At 38.6% G+C, this 15,898-nt stretch overlaps 1 protein-coding gene across 2 annotated transcripts in view; it reads left to right on the top strand.

Annotated features, from left to right (window-relative positions):
- The window catches only part of LOC117303054 (influenza virus NS1A-binding protein-like), a 38,576-nt gene that overhangs the window by 17,544 nt on the left and 5,134 nt on the right, over positions 1–15,898 (top strand). The window contains exons 3-9 of one of the 2 annotated variants that reach the window (XM_033787107.1): positions 1,579–1,665; positions 8,141–8,435; positions 11,054–11,178; positions 12,146–12,270; positions 14,189–14,311; positions 14,500–14,818; positions 15,273–15,482. In XM_033787107.1, the coding sequence (XP_033642998.1) occupies positions 1,579–1,665; positions 8,141–8,435; positions 11,054–11,178; positions 12,146–12,270; positions 14,189–14,311; positions 14,500–14,818; positions 15,273–15,482 (1,284 nt within the window). The remainder of the gene's footprint in view (positions 1–1,578; positions 1,666–8,140; positions 8,436–11,053; positions 11,179–12,145; positions 12,271–14,188; positions 14,312–14,499; positions 14,819–15,272; positions 15,483–15,898) is intronic. The other variant, XM_033787108.1, reaches the window with a different exon arrangement.

The following is a 15,898-nucleotide window of genomic DNA, read 5'->3' as shown; positions in this document are numbered from 1 at the left end:
GGCGGAGTCAGCCCCCCAAACAACTTTATATATTTTTTAAACATATTAATCGTGACAAACAATTACTAAAAAAATTGTTTTATTGTTCGTAAACATATACTCCTATGTTTGAAAGAAAAAACAAATCTATTTCCAGGTGACTTTAAGCACAAAATAAAACAGCTAAGCACAACAAAAAATATGCTTACCAGAATAAGGTTACCAGCCAAACTATAATGTTACATGTACAATTAGTGACTCGTGTCCTGCTCATTTTTGCTTAGCAGAAAGGTTTTCTTAAAGCCGTATTTGCTGCTTTAAAGCAGCTCTATGAAACTGAGCCCTGGGGACAAAACACAAAACACAAGTACGTCTCCAGCACAGATTTCACGATGAGAGATCTAGCGGGGGGAAAATGCGCACGACTGTTTGCGTTGTCAAATTTTGTTGTGGGGCTTGTTTTGTCGTCCTAGCTATAGTAAAGAAGACGGAGAACAATTTTGATGTGCGATTAGCTTGCTACTGATTGTACTGTATACATTATGTTGTCAGCCGATGGGAATTTTTTGTACGCATCCGACTGTAAGCCCTTTGTGTGTGTGGATCGGGGCAAGTGTTTGACATGCAACATTAGCGTTGCGCCACAACGCGTTCTGTTCGTGTTTGTTTCCCTACAGCACAACATTCCCATTAAGTGGCTGCCATAAATCATGGCTGAAATAAAATGCCTTGACAATGAAGAAAGGGTCAGAGGTTATTTGTGGTGTGGCTGGCCTGAATGTTGCTTTTAAGCAGAGGTTGCATTTGATTTGTGCTATGTACATGTATCAGAATGAAGATTGGGCCGTAGGTTTTTATACACACTTACAGGGCATGTATGCTTCGTTTTTTGAAAGGGCAAGGGCACCAAGGTATTTTCTCCTTGCTAAAGGGCACCCTATCAGGAAATTATAAATTTCTGCAAGAAATAGTTCTGTGTTACTTCGATCTTCGGTTACATCTATACTACATGCATTGAGGGTTCCGTAGATTTCATTCATTTCCTAAACATTGCCATTTTTTACGGCAAGCCACATTTTTAAATATCTTTTACTCGGACACCCTTTCCTCCTTTGTAAACGAATAGAGTTGTGTTTTAACGCATTACATCCATATCACTCTGATAAACACTGCATCTTTTGCATTCTACATGTATTAGGGTTCCATTATAGACATCTTTACCTTTTTTTACTCAAACACTTTCTCTCCCTTGGTAAACTAACAGCATTTTGTTTAATAACGAATTACATGCGTCTCACTTCGTAAATAGGCGTCATATAAAAAGCTTTTCATAATTTTCAATTACACCATATTAAATTTGTTCATTTATTCACAGGAAGATTAGTATGATAAGTTTCCATGGCAACTCCTTGGTTGTTTTTGTCATCCCGAGTGCTTGAAATGCGTAGATGAGCAATTATTCTCTCATGCAAAAAAAATTGGTATATTCTGTGCAAATGTGTGTCTAACTTATAATGTTTTCTTTTAATGCTGCATGATTGTCGAATAAAAAAATTTTGTTCACATTTTCCTTTCTCGGTGTGTTCTCTCTTTTCTCAGGGATGGAGAATTTCGGAAACGCAGAAGGCAACGATTCACTACGAACTAACAATGGCGGCACTCATGCAGAATCCAAGCGCAGACAGGGTGTGTGTTTTTCTAGGAGTTTATACCATCTTTGGTCTTAGGTGGTGTTTTTTTTATTTATTTTTATTTCAAGATTAGATATCTAAGAAGGAGGAGTCCCTCTTTTTGATGTCTGGCTGGTTTCTTGAAATAGCTGCCGGGTGCTTCAGAGTTTCTCTCTAGTTGCCTCTTTTTGTTCCTTTTTTTCCTGCTTTTTAAAATCATTTTCATACTCTAACCTTTTTAGTGTTTACATTGTTTTACCGCAGGCATGATATTCTTCCGTCTGTTTTAAGATTTGTTGTACTTGGGAAAAAATCTGAATACCGAGATAGTTGAAGGGAAGGTACACGTTTGATAATTGTCAAAGACCAGTCTTCTCACTTGGTGTTTCCCATCATAACCATAAAATAACAAAGCCTGTGAAAATTTGGGCTCAATCGGTCATCGAAGTTGTGAGAAAATGATGAAAGAAAAAACACCCTTGTTGGACGAATTTGTGTGCTTTCAGATAGGAATAAAAGACTTCTAGCTTCTAGACTTCTAGTGAGAAATTACCTCTTTCTCAAAAATTAACATTAATTCAGAGGGAGTTGTTTCCTACAATGTTTTATACTATCAACAGCTCTCCAATGCTTGTTAATGTTACCAAGTCAGTTTTTAAGTTAATATTTGTTTTGAGTAACTACCAAATGTGTACTTTCCCTTTAATAAAGGCATACAGAGTCTATCCGAGCCTACACAATGCACACATGTAGGCTGGCCCTTGAACTTGATAAAATGTTCCTACATTTTTTTGAAGGACCAAATATCATGCCTGTATTTACCGCTATCTTAATTCATATTGGCTCAAAGATTAGATTGTTTTCAGACTCGGTAAGTCATGTTTGAGTGGTCAAGGTCATGTTTTCCATTTTGCAAAGGGCATTTTCATTTGAAACAAATCATAGGAGTGTAGGGTATTTTTTAAAAGGGAACAGAGTCTGAGACTTCCCAGTCTAACAGCAAGAGTGTGAAGTTCCAGAGCTGGACCATTTTGATAGAGATGCTTAGCAGGAGGGTCATGCTGAGTAAGTTTAAGCACCGATTTGCAGGGAACCAGTCACAATGTACATTGCATGGTATATTAGATGGTAACCTTTTCCCCCGCTTAGCAGGGTTTTTTGCTATTGGTGACTTTATGATTGAAAAGCGCTGTGAGGTTGTATCTGATTGGGTGCTGTGGCTGTTGATAAGGGGCAGCTTATTTGCTTAAATGCAGCAGGGTTTTCTCCTTGCTCAAAAATTTTTGGGGCATATCGGCCGAAGTTTGCACTAAAAGACACGCAAGTATGAACCCAATATGAATGAATTGAATGCTGTGATGGGAAATTTCGGCCAAAATAGCAAAACATTATTTTTTTTTTTTTCAATAAAAATAAATTGATGCTCCAGATTGCACAGTAAACACCAAGTACTATATATTCCGAAGACCTATGTTTCAATTCTGGGTGCTTCGGCCAAACTTCAAAGAGTTATGAAAAAAAAAAAAAAAACAAACGTGGGAGAACTCTTTTATGGTTGCTATCAGAAAAAGCCTGATATCATGTAAAGCTTTTAAACTGGAAATATGAAACTTCTATGCCCCACCGACGAAGCCGAAATGGCTTTAAGTGTTTGCTTTGTCATTTATAAAAAGAAATAATCATATGGAGATTTGATCTTAGACAACGAGGCATAACCAAATACAAAAGAGTTGAAAACGTCCCAAGTCTATGATTGTCTCATTATTTGACATTAGCAATTATACATTATTCAGGGCTCGACTCTAACACTTGATTTCCAAGGCCATTTTGTTTTAGCATCGGGTCGGTAAACTCAAGTTCGATGGTCTTGTGTTGATCAGTTGAGCCAGAAGCAATGCATAATTGTATTTGGCTGGTAGCCTGTTCGTATTGTTAAGCATTTTTTGTACATGGTTAGTGGCTGCTACTTGCAATCCTCACAAGGGGCCCAAATTTCAAAGAGCTGCTTAGAGCGGAAAATAACCTTTAACAATTGTCTGCTAAGCAGAAATGAGCAGGATACCAATCACAAGTTGTTTATGAGACATAGTAGTTTGGCTGGTAACCTTCTGGTAAGCATACTTTTGTAAATGCTTAGCTACTCGAGCAGAAACAATTTTTCTGCTAATCAAACACTAGCAGCCTACCAGTCACAGTTTATATATATTTGGTTTGCGGTAACACCATGTGTGTATCTACTTGCCAGGTAGAGTTGTTCTTAGAGAACTGTCTTGCTTTATTCTACTGCCGCGGAGTAGATAATCGGAGGGTCGGGAGACTTCTCAGTTCTGAAAAGAACTGTCCTGTTTATTAACTATTACCAGGGCGGATGGTATAGAAATTAGACTGGACTACTACTTTCGACTAGCTTGCTCTAGTCAGGAGACTGAAGAGGTAAGAGAAGAGTGGGCTTATTTGTAGGGGTTCAGTGGATCCACTGCAGGTCAATCAATGCTCTGATTGGTTGTGTGGTTGGCGGGCTCAGGGCTATTGTTAGGGTTGGTTGTGTGGTTAGGGGGCTCATGGCTATTGTTAGGGTTGGCCATTGTGTGAGAAACCTCTCGTGTGTAGTGAGGCGTGGCAGATTTTAGAACTGACTCCGCGGCAGTACAGTTAATTACGATCCTATAAGCTAAAGTAGTAGTCCAGTCTAATTTCTATACCATCCGCCCTGGTAATAGTTAATAAACAGGGCAGTTCTTTTCGGAACTGAGAAGTCTCCCGACCTTCCGATTATCTACTCCGCGGCAGTAGAATTTAGCAAGACAGTTCTCTAAGAACAAACTCTACCTGGCAAGTAGATACACACATGGTGTTACCGCAAACCAAATATACATTGATACCTCACCAGGCAATGCCTCAAATCCTATATACAGTCACAGTTTGTATATATGTGATAGTACTTTGGCTAGTAACCTTATTCTGGTAAGCATGAATTTGATGTGCTTAGCTACTTTGGCTATTCCAGTAAGCATGTTTTAGCATGCTCTGTCACTTTTTGTGCTTCACTAGCTAGCTCTGTGAAATTGGGCCCAAATCGAAGCTTAATCTCGGAAGTAATAAATTTACTTGGATCTCTATTTCCAATTTAATTGGTCGTCTCGTATTAATTTCAGGCATGTGGAAATTAAATCTCACCAGGAAACTTGAGGTCCATTCCTCCACACTTCCTCTTTCAATCAAAAGGAAATTTCTTTCTTACTCATGAATGTCGGAACTGGTTGAACCGTTTCCTCAAAAAGGAACGCACAAATATGCAGAGTTTAAAGGGTACATGTAGGTAGATCGGTGGTGCCAATGTCATGCTGATTTATAGGCAGAAACATGTGACTTTATCAAGAAATGTATGGTAAAAGTCGCATGAAAGTTTCAGCAGAACATTCCGGTATTTTCATAAGAACTTAAAAATCCATCCATATTTAGAAAGGTGGCAGCGAGTTCTAATGATTGAAATATTTTTAAGGGAAAGAATTACCATTAACCATTTTACTTTGAAGGAAATCTTTTCCCTATTAGATACTACATGTATCAACAGCTTCAGTGCAGTTAGTTTTTATTCATGGCAGTTAATATTTTGGAGCAGGCCTGGATTTTCATCTTTGAACACGTTGAAAGGGCAAGGCCATTTTGATTTTGCAACGGGCACTTCCATAGGAAAAATCTTGAAGTGGATGGGCAAATTTTGAAGGGCACCATGAGGCCAATACCAGGGGCAACGAAGATTGGGGCAACGAAGATTGGTCTCTGTGCCCTGCGTATAACTCCAGGCATGTGGGAATATTCCCCAATCTATGGCCCTACCTTTAAAATGCTATTACCAGTAGACTACTCCATGAGTTAAACACTCTACCAATATAGAGTAAAGCCTTACCATAAATTATTACTGTTCCCCAATGAGCTAAAAGCTATTAGCAATTTGCCAATTTGCACACGTTTCCCAGGTGCCCACATGTATTACCAATTAAGTCTGACTATAAAGTACAGACACGTCTCATTAACATTGTGAAATTCCTGTCTGAAAAAATATTGAGTAAAAGATTGAACAATTTTGTTCCAGTGAACAATACCAAACGATTAAAGTTTTGTATTTTTTGTTTCCATAAAATTTAATATGGCCGACAAAGAACTATTGTAAAGTACAAACATGTCTTATTTAAATTATGGAATTCCTATCTGAAAAATGAAGAAGGTTGTTGTGGCCCTTAAAGACACTGGACACTACTGGTAATTGTCAAGGACCAGTCTTCTCACTTGGTGTTTCTCAACAAATGCATAAAATAACAAGCCTGTGAAAATTTGAGCTCAATTGGTCATCACAGTTGCGATATAATATTGAAAGAAAAAAAACACCCTTGTCACACCAAGTTGTGAGTTTTCAGATGCTTGATTTCGAGACCTCAAATTCCAAATCTGAGGTCTCAAGTTCAAATTTGTGGAAATTTACTTATTTCTCAAAAACTATGTTACTTCAGAGGGAGCCGTTTCTCACACTGTTTTATACTATCAACAGCTCCCCATTACTCGTAATTATTTTGAGTAATTACCAATTATTAAGTGTTACTACAATCATCCATGTGTTGTCTATCAGACTAGTCTTTTATTATCATCTGAACAACGTTCATTCAAAGACTAGACATTTGCATTAATTATCCGAACCAAAATATGAAAATGCGACCAGCCAGTTTAATATTTTGTGCTTCCATCAATTTTTATTATGGCCGACTGTTTGCAAAAAGTTTTGAGGATAGTTTTATGTTGGAAAACATACTGATTGAAGTTGACTACAGATCAGAAATAGATTTGAATTTGTGCAGGGGTAATAACTTATACAGAAAAATATTGATGGTACGTCTGTTAAACCAAACTCCACAATTATTCAATGGCATTTTATATACAGAGGTTTTTATTCTTTTGACATTTAGATAATTTTGAAGGGACTTTGTCGTAGTTATTTGTATTGCAGGCGGAAGATGATCTGCTTTGGCTTAAGATTTTCCCCAGCTGTTTATCTTTCTGTTTTTTTTTTTAAAGGGCAGATGCAACCGAACAAATATTTTACTGTTTGAAAATTCATTTCGACTTGTATGGAAAGTGCATGTAACTACCGTTTATAATAATTTATGTTGTTTGGCTAGGTTTAAAGGACTATTTACTATTTGTTTGCAGCAGGCCTCGAATTAACCCTCGGCACCCTGAGCAACTGCCTTGGTGCCCTGTGCTTTTGCTGTTGTGCCCTTGGCAAAATTCCAATACAAATTTACCTTTTTTCGTCATAGAAGTTGCCCTTACCAGAGAGAAATTGCTGTGCCACCTTCAAGAGCGAGGTTTGAGGCCTGTTGCAGTGCACCAAAATAACTCATTAACAATAATATTTAATTGAGTTTAGATTATTATTTAAGTTTGCTGAAGGTCTGGCGTGAGTGACATTTAATCTAAAAATGGCGGCCATCTTTGCTTTTGTCATCCATCTTTGTGAAAGCTTTGCCTGACGATTTTCCTCATACTAGAGAGAATAATTTCTGCGGATGTTTTATCACTTTTCTCTCTACCGAGATAGTTAAGGGGTCGTTCACAATCACATGTATCAACATTGTCACAAGCGTATGAACCGTACACTTGTACAATAACCTAGAAGTGTTCAAAGAAAAATGTTTTTTCTTTTTTCTTTCTTCCTTCACTCTGTTCTACATAGAGATACTTGAATGTAAATTACATGCAAACCCTGTTTATTACGAGCGCAGAAATATAGAAAAACACATCGAAAACAGGTGTATTATACCGTAATTTCCAGCGTACCAGACACAGCTAATGTGACTTTCAAAAGTTCACATAAACAAAACAAAAAAACACTGCGTCTTATCTTACCGTGTAAAAAATCTCCAAGAAGCTACACGTATATTTTATAGTTCGACATTTTTCCTGAAAAGGAAAGCGTACGGCGGGCATTAACCCCCCTCCCTCCCAGCGTCTGGTTCGTACGCTTGTGAAAATGTTGATATTTGTGATTGACCCCTGACCGAAGCAGAAAATATCGTAGACAAGTTGTAGCCGTGCTGCTGTAGCCGATTGCATCGTCCTGCCCAAACGGATCTTTATCTGCTTCAGCCATCTTTGTTGTGTTCCCCGTGTGCAATCACAATTATGAATATTAATTACTGATCAGCACCAGACTATTTTTTACCTTCCAGCCTCTGTTTGAATTACAGTGATTGGGGAAAACAATTTAAGATGGTCGTAGATTTAGTAGATGTAGCACCTTAACTTCTTTTACTACAGTTTTGAAAACCAGAACCTGGAGTAGATTCCCGGACTAACTTTTTCTGGATGAAACCTTTGAAGAACAACTTGGATCTTCTTTTGAGAAGGTTTTTGTAGAATTCGTTTAGGAGCAGGATTTGAGATCGTTAAGTAGTTCTTAACACAACCCCCATCCTTGCTTCTCACCAAAACAGAAGATCGGAAATTTGTGGTATCGGACCAGCCCTTATTCTACGAGGACGAGACTGGTCCCGGCGCCGTCATGGCGTATCTTAACGAGCTCCGAAAGCAGCAGCAGTTTGCCGACGTTCATTTGTCGATCGAGAACCACATCGTCCCCGCTCATCGAGCCGTCCTTGCCTGTTGCAGTCCCTACCTCTTTGACTTCTACAAGGAGATGGAGAATAACAGTATCCCGTTGAAACACCGTCTAGAGAATGTGAACCCCGCCGCCATCGAGTTGCTGGTCAACTTTGCGTACACTGGAAGGTTGGTGTCACACTTTGAACGTTTTATCTTGGGGTTTAACAAAGAACAAATTATTAGAGCAGGATTTGAGCCAACGCTTGCCGGTGCTCTTTCAACTTGGCTATCTACTAGCCCTGTGTTGTCGGTCTCCCTCGACCCTTCCATGACAAAATAGCCTAATTCAACAAATTACAATTTGTGAAAAGCAAGTACGAGATTATCCGTTATGCGATAAAAACTTGAAGAGAGTCGAAAAAGAGGCAGAGATGGGACATGTTATGTTGTCATCCATACATAGTATGCCTTTGAGTCTTTAAAACAGGAAAAACGCCCTAAATTTACACAGTAACGATCTTATAATTTAAGAAACCAAAACTTTTGTTCGGCGGTGCCAGTCAAAAATCAGACAGCTAGTGTTCAATCCCAAAATCATTTAAAATTTACCCAGTCGGTTTTCCTTCTGGTTAACTATTTGATACTTTCTCTATTTTCAAAACTAAGACTTTGAGTTGAGTTATGACTCTTGCTGAAAATACTGCAAAAAAGTAACGTTATCATTCCAACACCTGCGAAAACTGAAATAACTTTTTGTAAAAGTGTTGGCTGCCAAGTTTGCAGAGGTATTTTCTAAGGGCAAACAGTTATCTACGTAAATAAATTCCAAAGAAAGCTGTTGCAGTCATTATAATACATCATAATGGTCTAGTCTGGCTTGGACATTATCCATAAACACTGCTTAAAGGGTTTGGGCACTTTTTGTACGACACAAAACACAAACATCCACAGATTTACATTTAACTTGCACGGTTTAAAGACACTGGACACTATTGGTAATTGTCGAACACCAGTCTTCTCACTAGGTGTGTCTCAACAGATATATGCATTAAATAACAAACCTGTGAAATTTTGAGCTCAATTGGTTGTCGAAGTTGCGAGATAATAATGAAAGAAAAAACACCCTTGTCACACGAAGTTGTGCGCTTTCAGATGCTTGATTTCAAGACCTCAAAATCTAATTCCGAGGTCTCGAAATCAAATTCTTGGAAAATTACTTCCTTATCGAAAACTACGTCACTTTAGAGGGATCCGTTTCTCACAATGTTTTATACTATCAACAGCTCCTCATTGCTTGTTACCAAGTAAGGTTTTATGCTAATAATTATTTTTAGGAACTACCAATAGTGTCCACTGCCTTTAAGGATCATGATGGTAGAAAGCTTCTCTAAAAATATTACTTGCTGAGGTGCTGTAGTTTTTTTTAGCATAGTGAAAACAATTTCCCGGTGAGACGTTTCTCACAATGTTTTACACTATCAACAGCTCTCCATTGCTTGTTATTTTCACAGGTTTTATTATATGTTGGATCACACCAAGTGTGGATTCTTGTCTTTGTCAATTACCGAAGTGACACATGTGCTTTAAAGCTGAAAATTAACAATTATAATGCAAGAAGCACAGAGGACAGATGTGGCTCAAATATTAAACGCTGAAAAAAAAGACGAGTTACTCTACCTCTATTAGATATTCTAAAACAATTATATCATACTTTCAACTTCAGCCTTAAAGCCATTGGACCTTTTCGGTACAGAAACAACATAATAAAAGTTCACAGATTTACAAATAACTTACAGGGTTTACAGAAGGTAGTGGTGAAAGACTTCTCTTGAAATATTCTTCCATGACATGCTTTACTTTCAGAGAAAACAGTAAAACAATATCAATTCTCGATATCGAGAATTACGGATTTATTTTAAACACATGTCATGACACGGCGAAACGTGCCGATGCAAGGGTGGGTTTTCCCGTTATTTTCTCCTGACTCCGATGACCGATTAAGCCCAAATTTTCACAGGTTTGTTATTTGATATAGAAGTTGTGATACACGAAGTGTGGGCCTTGGACAATACTGTTTACCGAAAGGGTCCAATGGCTTTAAAGGATTTGGATACCTTTTGTAGATCAAGTACTTGGCCATGACATGAACCCCTACTCACTGTGAATGAAGATGCATGTAATATAGTTACCTGTAGAAGTTTCAACTTAATTAATCTTCATGTTTTTGAGAAAATAAAGTGAAAATGTTTGCAGGAGAGTCGCTTAGATCCTTTGTACTTGCTAAAATAGTGTTTGTCCTTCTGAGACAAATTATTTTTGTGAAATTGTTTTAGTTATTTCACAAAAAACTACAGCACCTCAGCAAGTAACATTTTCCGGGAAGGTTTCTACCATTACTACCTCAATCCATGTAAGTTTAAATAAATCTGTGGATTTTTGTGTCGTACAAAAAGTACCCAAACCCTGTAAAGCAGGGATGAGATTTTCAAGAGTTGTATCTGAGTTCACACTTTTTATGTGAAGAAAATCAGACAATATTTTTGGCACAAAAAAGAAATCCTGCTCTTTGGTCTACTTCTCTAGTGCTGCAGACTTCGTTCCCAAAAGCTCCTTGGCATCTGTAACTCCAGGGGTTATCAAAAGCTGCAAATGCAATAATTTCAAATGCCATCCTTTGAGTATGTATCAAAGTTTCAGGCTTTTTTGCTAGTAATAACTCTCACCCCTGTTCAACGTGGAGTGTAGATGGCTAAGTAAAAGTGCCTCAATTCTTTTTACATGGTGTTTTGTTGTTGTTTTGACAGGCTGGATGTACTCTATTGCCAAGTGGAGTCTGTCTACCAAGCAGCCAAACAATGGCAGATGGGAAGAGTTAAGAATGCGTGTGCCCGTCACCTTGTACAGCAACTCAACCCAAAGAACTGTCTTGGTGAGTTTCTCTCCATTCAACCTCTGGAACCCACTCCCACTGTATCCCCCCAACTCACCCCTCCACAACTTACATAGGACCCTAACTGCCCTCCACCCAACTTCTCCTCCCCCCCCCCACTCCCCCCCAAACTAACTCCTACCATAGTCAGCAAGGTTTGCTCTTAATATTTATTCCACTAGTCCATTATTTGAAATGAACTAGGAATGCTCTTTAAACTAAGCTAGTCAGTCGAACTACTAGGAGTGAATTTAGTTTTTTAACTGGCATTTGGCTAGGGGACCACTGTTAAGTAAGAACGCTGCACTCGGGGCAGTCAGGTTGGCTCAGTGGTTTCTGTCCCCCCCCTTTCACGTCGGTGGACCCTGGTTCGAGCCTGGACTGGAGCCTTGCATGGAGGTTTGGTTTTTCAGCCCCTACCTGGTTGCATGGGTTTTCCCTATTGACCCCTTGCACGCGCGTCACACGCGGCGACATGTTGGTGGGCAGTTAGGTTTACGTGTATTAACGCCGCGTTGCCTAAAATGCACACTTCACTGCATAACGCACGGCATAGAGTTATATATGAAAACGCACAGTGAAATTGTCCACCAGTATGGCGCATTCAAGATTTTTCTGATGATGACGCCAGGTGAAATGGGTCAATAGGGTTTTTCTTCCCACATCTAATACTGAAATTTCTTCATTGTCTTCTCGACAAAAAGTTGGTGTGATGTTTGCATTAGGATGCTTTGCCGACGTTCTAATTTAGATTCAGATACCCTGACTCACTCTTCATTATCATCATTTAGCGGTCGCAACCGAGATTCCATGCACAACGTCACGCCAGAGGTGTTCATCCCTCATCATGATTAGAAGGTCCAAACTCACTCCTCTCGACCAATACCTACTTAAGTACAACTCCTTTGGTTTTATGCAACTCCTTTGGTTGTATAAAGAAAGCAAACAATACTAATTATCTTTGCAGACCTTCGTTCGTTTGCCAGCGCTGAAGAAGATGATGAGCTTGTCAGTATCGTTGATGACTTCCTCAAGAAAAATATCGACAGTGTAGCCTTGACGAATGAATTCCAGGAGTTGCCACGGTTACAGGTGACTACATATTTTCTCTTCACAAAGTAAAGTATCCACGTATGGATTTTTTTGATATGATTGAAGTTTATCTAAGACGGGGGCCATTCAATAAAGTCAATTTAAAAAAATCAAAATTGCTTGGGGATCAATTAGACAGCTGTTGTTTATAAATTTAAATGAGAACTTGGAAGAACATTAATTTCCAAATTGCGTTTGGCCTACAGATTAAAGGGAAGGTACTTGTTTGGTAATTATTCCAAACAAATATTAACTTAACAACTGACTTGGTAACAAGCATTGGAGAGCTGTTGATAGTATAAAACATTGTGGGAAACGACTCCCTCTGAAGTAACGTAGTTTTTGAGAAAGAGATAATTTCTCACTAAAAATAATAAAAGACTTCTTAAACTAGAAGTCTTTTATTCCTATCTGAAAGCACACAAATTCGTCCAAGAAGGGTGTTTTTTCTTTCATCATTTTCTCGCAACTTCGATGACCGATTGAGCCAGAATGTTCACAGCTTTGTTATTTTATGCTTATGATGGAATGCACCCAGTGAGAACACTGGTCTTGGACAATTACCAAACGTGTACAGTGCCTTTAATAATACATTTTGGAATGGGGCAAGTGCACTTATCAGCAAAACATATTTTTGTTTTTGTGTTAAACCTCCAAACATCCTGATACCTAATTTAGACAGGCTTCATGGCCTTACAGTCATTGTTTATAAACACTCTGACTGTGAGTTTTTTATCCTCCACCGTCCGACCCAAGGCCATATCTATTCTCAGATGCACCTGCAGTTTCTAGGTTTCATTTATCTCCTGCGTCATTGCAAATAATTAAAGCCTCGTTCGTCGTTATCCCACGCTTCAAAGAACAACACCTCAACAGATCATCTGCTCTGATATTAGATTCTTTGTCTAGTCAAGCCATACAAGAGCATTCCGTCGTTAAGTATCCCGGTGAAAGGGACCGCTGGGAGGGGGGGTGAAGGTTGTAATTGAAAAACAACATAAGTGGTAGTGTCGACAATCAATTTGTATAAGGGCTGTGATGTGTTAACTACGTATAGGATTGGAACTGTTTAGTATTTGAGATTTTAGACCTAATTGCATTTTTAATACTTCAGGATTTCTTTTGATTGAGTTTGTTGTTGAATGTTTTTAAGAATGTTTACTCCCGTTGTTACATAATTCCGTATTTTCTTATGTTTTAGTTTGTCTATTTTTCCATGTTCAGCGCCCTAAAGCATGTTTACACATGATTAGGGCGCTATACAAGTTTTGGTTTTATTATTATTATTATTATTAACTGCCTCTAGCCATCGGCTAGCTCGGTGGTCTAGCGTAATAAAGGTTGTGGGTTCGAGCCGAACCTGATCAGCAGAGTTTAGGTTCGACTCCCTATCTTGACCCTCACAAGACACTTAAAGCATTATTGCTTCCTCCAAATTGTAAAGTCCCGAAAATTGTGGACCGTGTTAGTTCACAAAGTAAAAGGAAACCAAACAATTTCAAGGCATATTAGTGTGGATCATTGTATTCTATTCTAATAACATCTTTTCAACCATGTCATTTTATAAAATGCTTTTTATAGCCCAAAATGGGTAATCCATGGCAATGTAGCCCTGTAAGAAAAACAAAATCTACTTGCTCCATTCCTATATTCCCTTTATTGACCCCTTGCACGCGCGACACATTGCACGACTGATGCCACGCTCACCATGTTGGTGGTCAATAGGCTTACGTGTACACGCTGCGTCACCTAAAAATGCGCACTTCACTTAATAACACACGCTGACATTGACCACCAAAATGGCGCATCCAAGATTATTCTGATGATGACGTCAGGTGAAATGGGTCAATAGCTGTTTAGTTTTATTTATTCTTGATATTTAGATGACATGTTTCTGCTTGAACGCTTTTGTTGATAGATTGAGGTGGTGGCTACGAAGTCGTCGTCTAGAATGAGCGACAGACAGTTGTTTGAGACGGCTTTAGATTGGATCCGTAGAACAGTGAAATGTGGCACCAAACTGGAAACTTTACAACAAGAGGTTGGTGTTGACTTACCTTTGTTTGCAAACATGTCCGCCCCTTGTTCTAACCTTATTTCCTTGCTTCTACAGGTTTGTCAGTTTATGTATATATGGTGGATTACATAAAGTGCTTACACTGCCAGCAACTGTTTTGTTAGCAAAGGCCAATTCTGTAATGTTCCTTTAAATTTAACACTTTCCAACAGCCTCAAACTCTTCTGCTCTCTGAGAACAACACCTTGAAAGACGTCGAAGAGTTCGGCGAGATCGAACCGGATCTAATCAAAGACTACAAACTGGACGCCAAGAAGTACACTCTGATCTCTCCCGCTAAGATCAGCAATGGTGTTAGTAACGGGAGTAACGCAAGTAACGGGACTCCTGCTAGTAACGGGAGTAACAGTGTACAGGAAAGAAACAAGGAAGCTCCGTCTGCAAGGAAACTAATCCTCTCCCCGGAGGATCTGAATAAAGCTCGGTCACGGATTGAAAAATGGAAGATTGTCGCGTCAACGGAAATGTCAGGTAAAACATTAACCTTTTTAGAGACTTTTCAATTTTGTACAATTATCACAAAAATGCCAAGACATTGCTAATAGTATTCATTTCTTTAACCATTTCATGCACCATTTATTTTAGTGATAAACTGTTCATATAGACGCTTTAATTTTGTGCTCGATTTTGCAAATGGCGACCCCCCAAAACAGGTCACAATAGCAACCTGAAGAGTCCTCTTTCACGTTCTGATTTTTTTTTAGCGGTGCGATCTTTATTTGTTGTCTTACAACTATTTTTTTTAAGGGATTTGCAACTGGTCGGCGCATGAAAAGAGTTCATCAATTTTGTCAAAAAAATGTCAACAGAAATAAAACAGAAATTTGGATACTTTGTTAACATACTTTGTTCAACCCCAAACTAGATTAAATAAAAGTCAAAAAAAGATCTAAGAAATTAAATTAATTCTTTTTTTTTATTACAGAAAACCGATACATTGCCATAGCAACTCTCAATGGTCTGCTGTATGTCATCATGCTGTACGAAAAACCAAGCAGTCCACAAATAAGCCGTCCAAGCTCCAAGAGATCTTTCTCCATCGAGAGTGAAGGCAGCCACCCCTCTTTTGCCACATTGGAACAGTCCAGATGTGCTGTGGGAGTTGCTCAGCTGGATGGTAAACTCGTTGCTGCGGGTAAGGTCAAATAGCATAGGGATGTTTTCCTGTAAAATGCACTTTCTCATATCACGTATCACCAACTTGTTTAGAGGCAAAGTATACACCTTAGGCTTTTGGAACCGTTTGATTGTTTTAAAGGCAGTGGACACTATTGGTAATTGTCAAAGACTAGCATTCACAGTTGGTGTATCTCAACACATGCATAAAATAACAAACCTGTAAAAATTTGAGCTCAATCGATCATCGAAGTTGCGAGATAATAATGAAAGAAAAAACACCCTTGTCACACGAAGTTGTGTGCATTTAGATGGTTGATTTCGAGACCTCAAGTTCTAAATCTGAGGTCTTGAAATCAAATTTGTGGTAAATTACTTTTTTCTTGAAAACTACATTACTTCAGAGGGAGCCGTTTCTCACAATGTTTTATATAC

The sequence above is a fragment of the Asterias rubens genome, chromosome 19 (genome assembly GCF_902459465.1).
Source record: "Asterias rubens chromosome 19, eAstRub1.3, whole genome shotgun sequence".
Lineage (NCBI taxonomy): Eukaryota > Metazoa > Echinodermata > Asteroidea > Forcipulatida > Asteriidae > Asterias > Asterias rubens.
The sequence above is the reverse complement of the archived record's forward strand: the minus strand, read 5'-3'. Positions and strand labels throughout refer to the sequence as shown.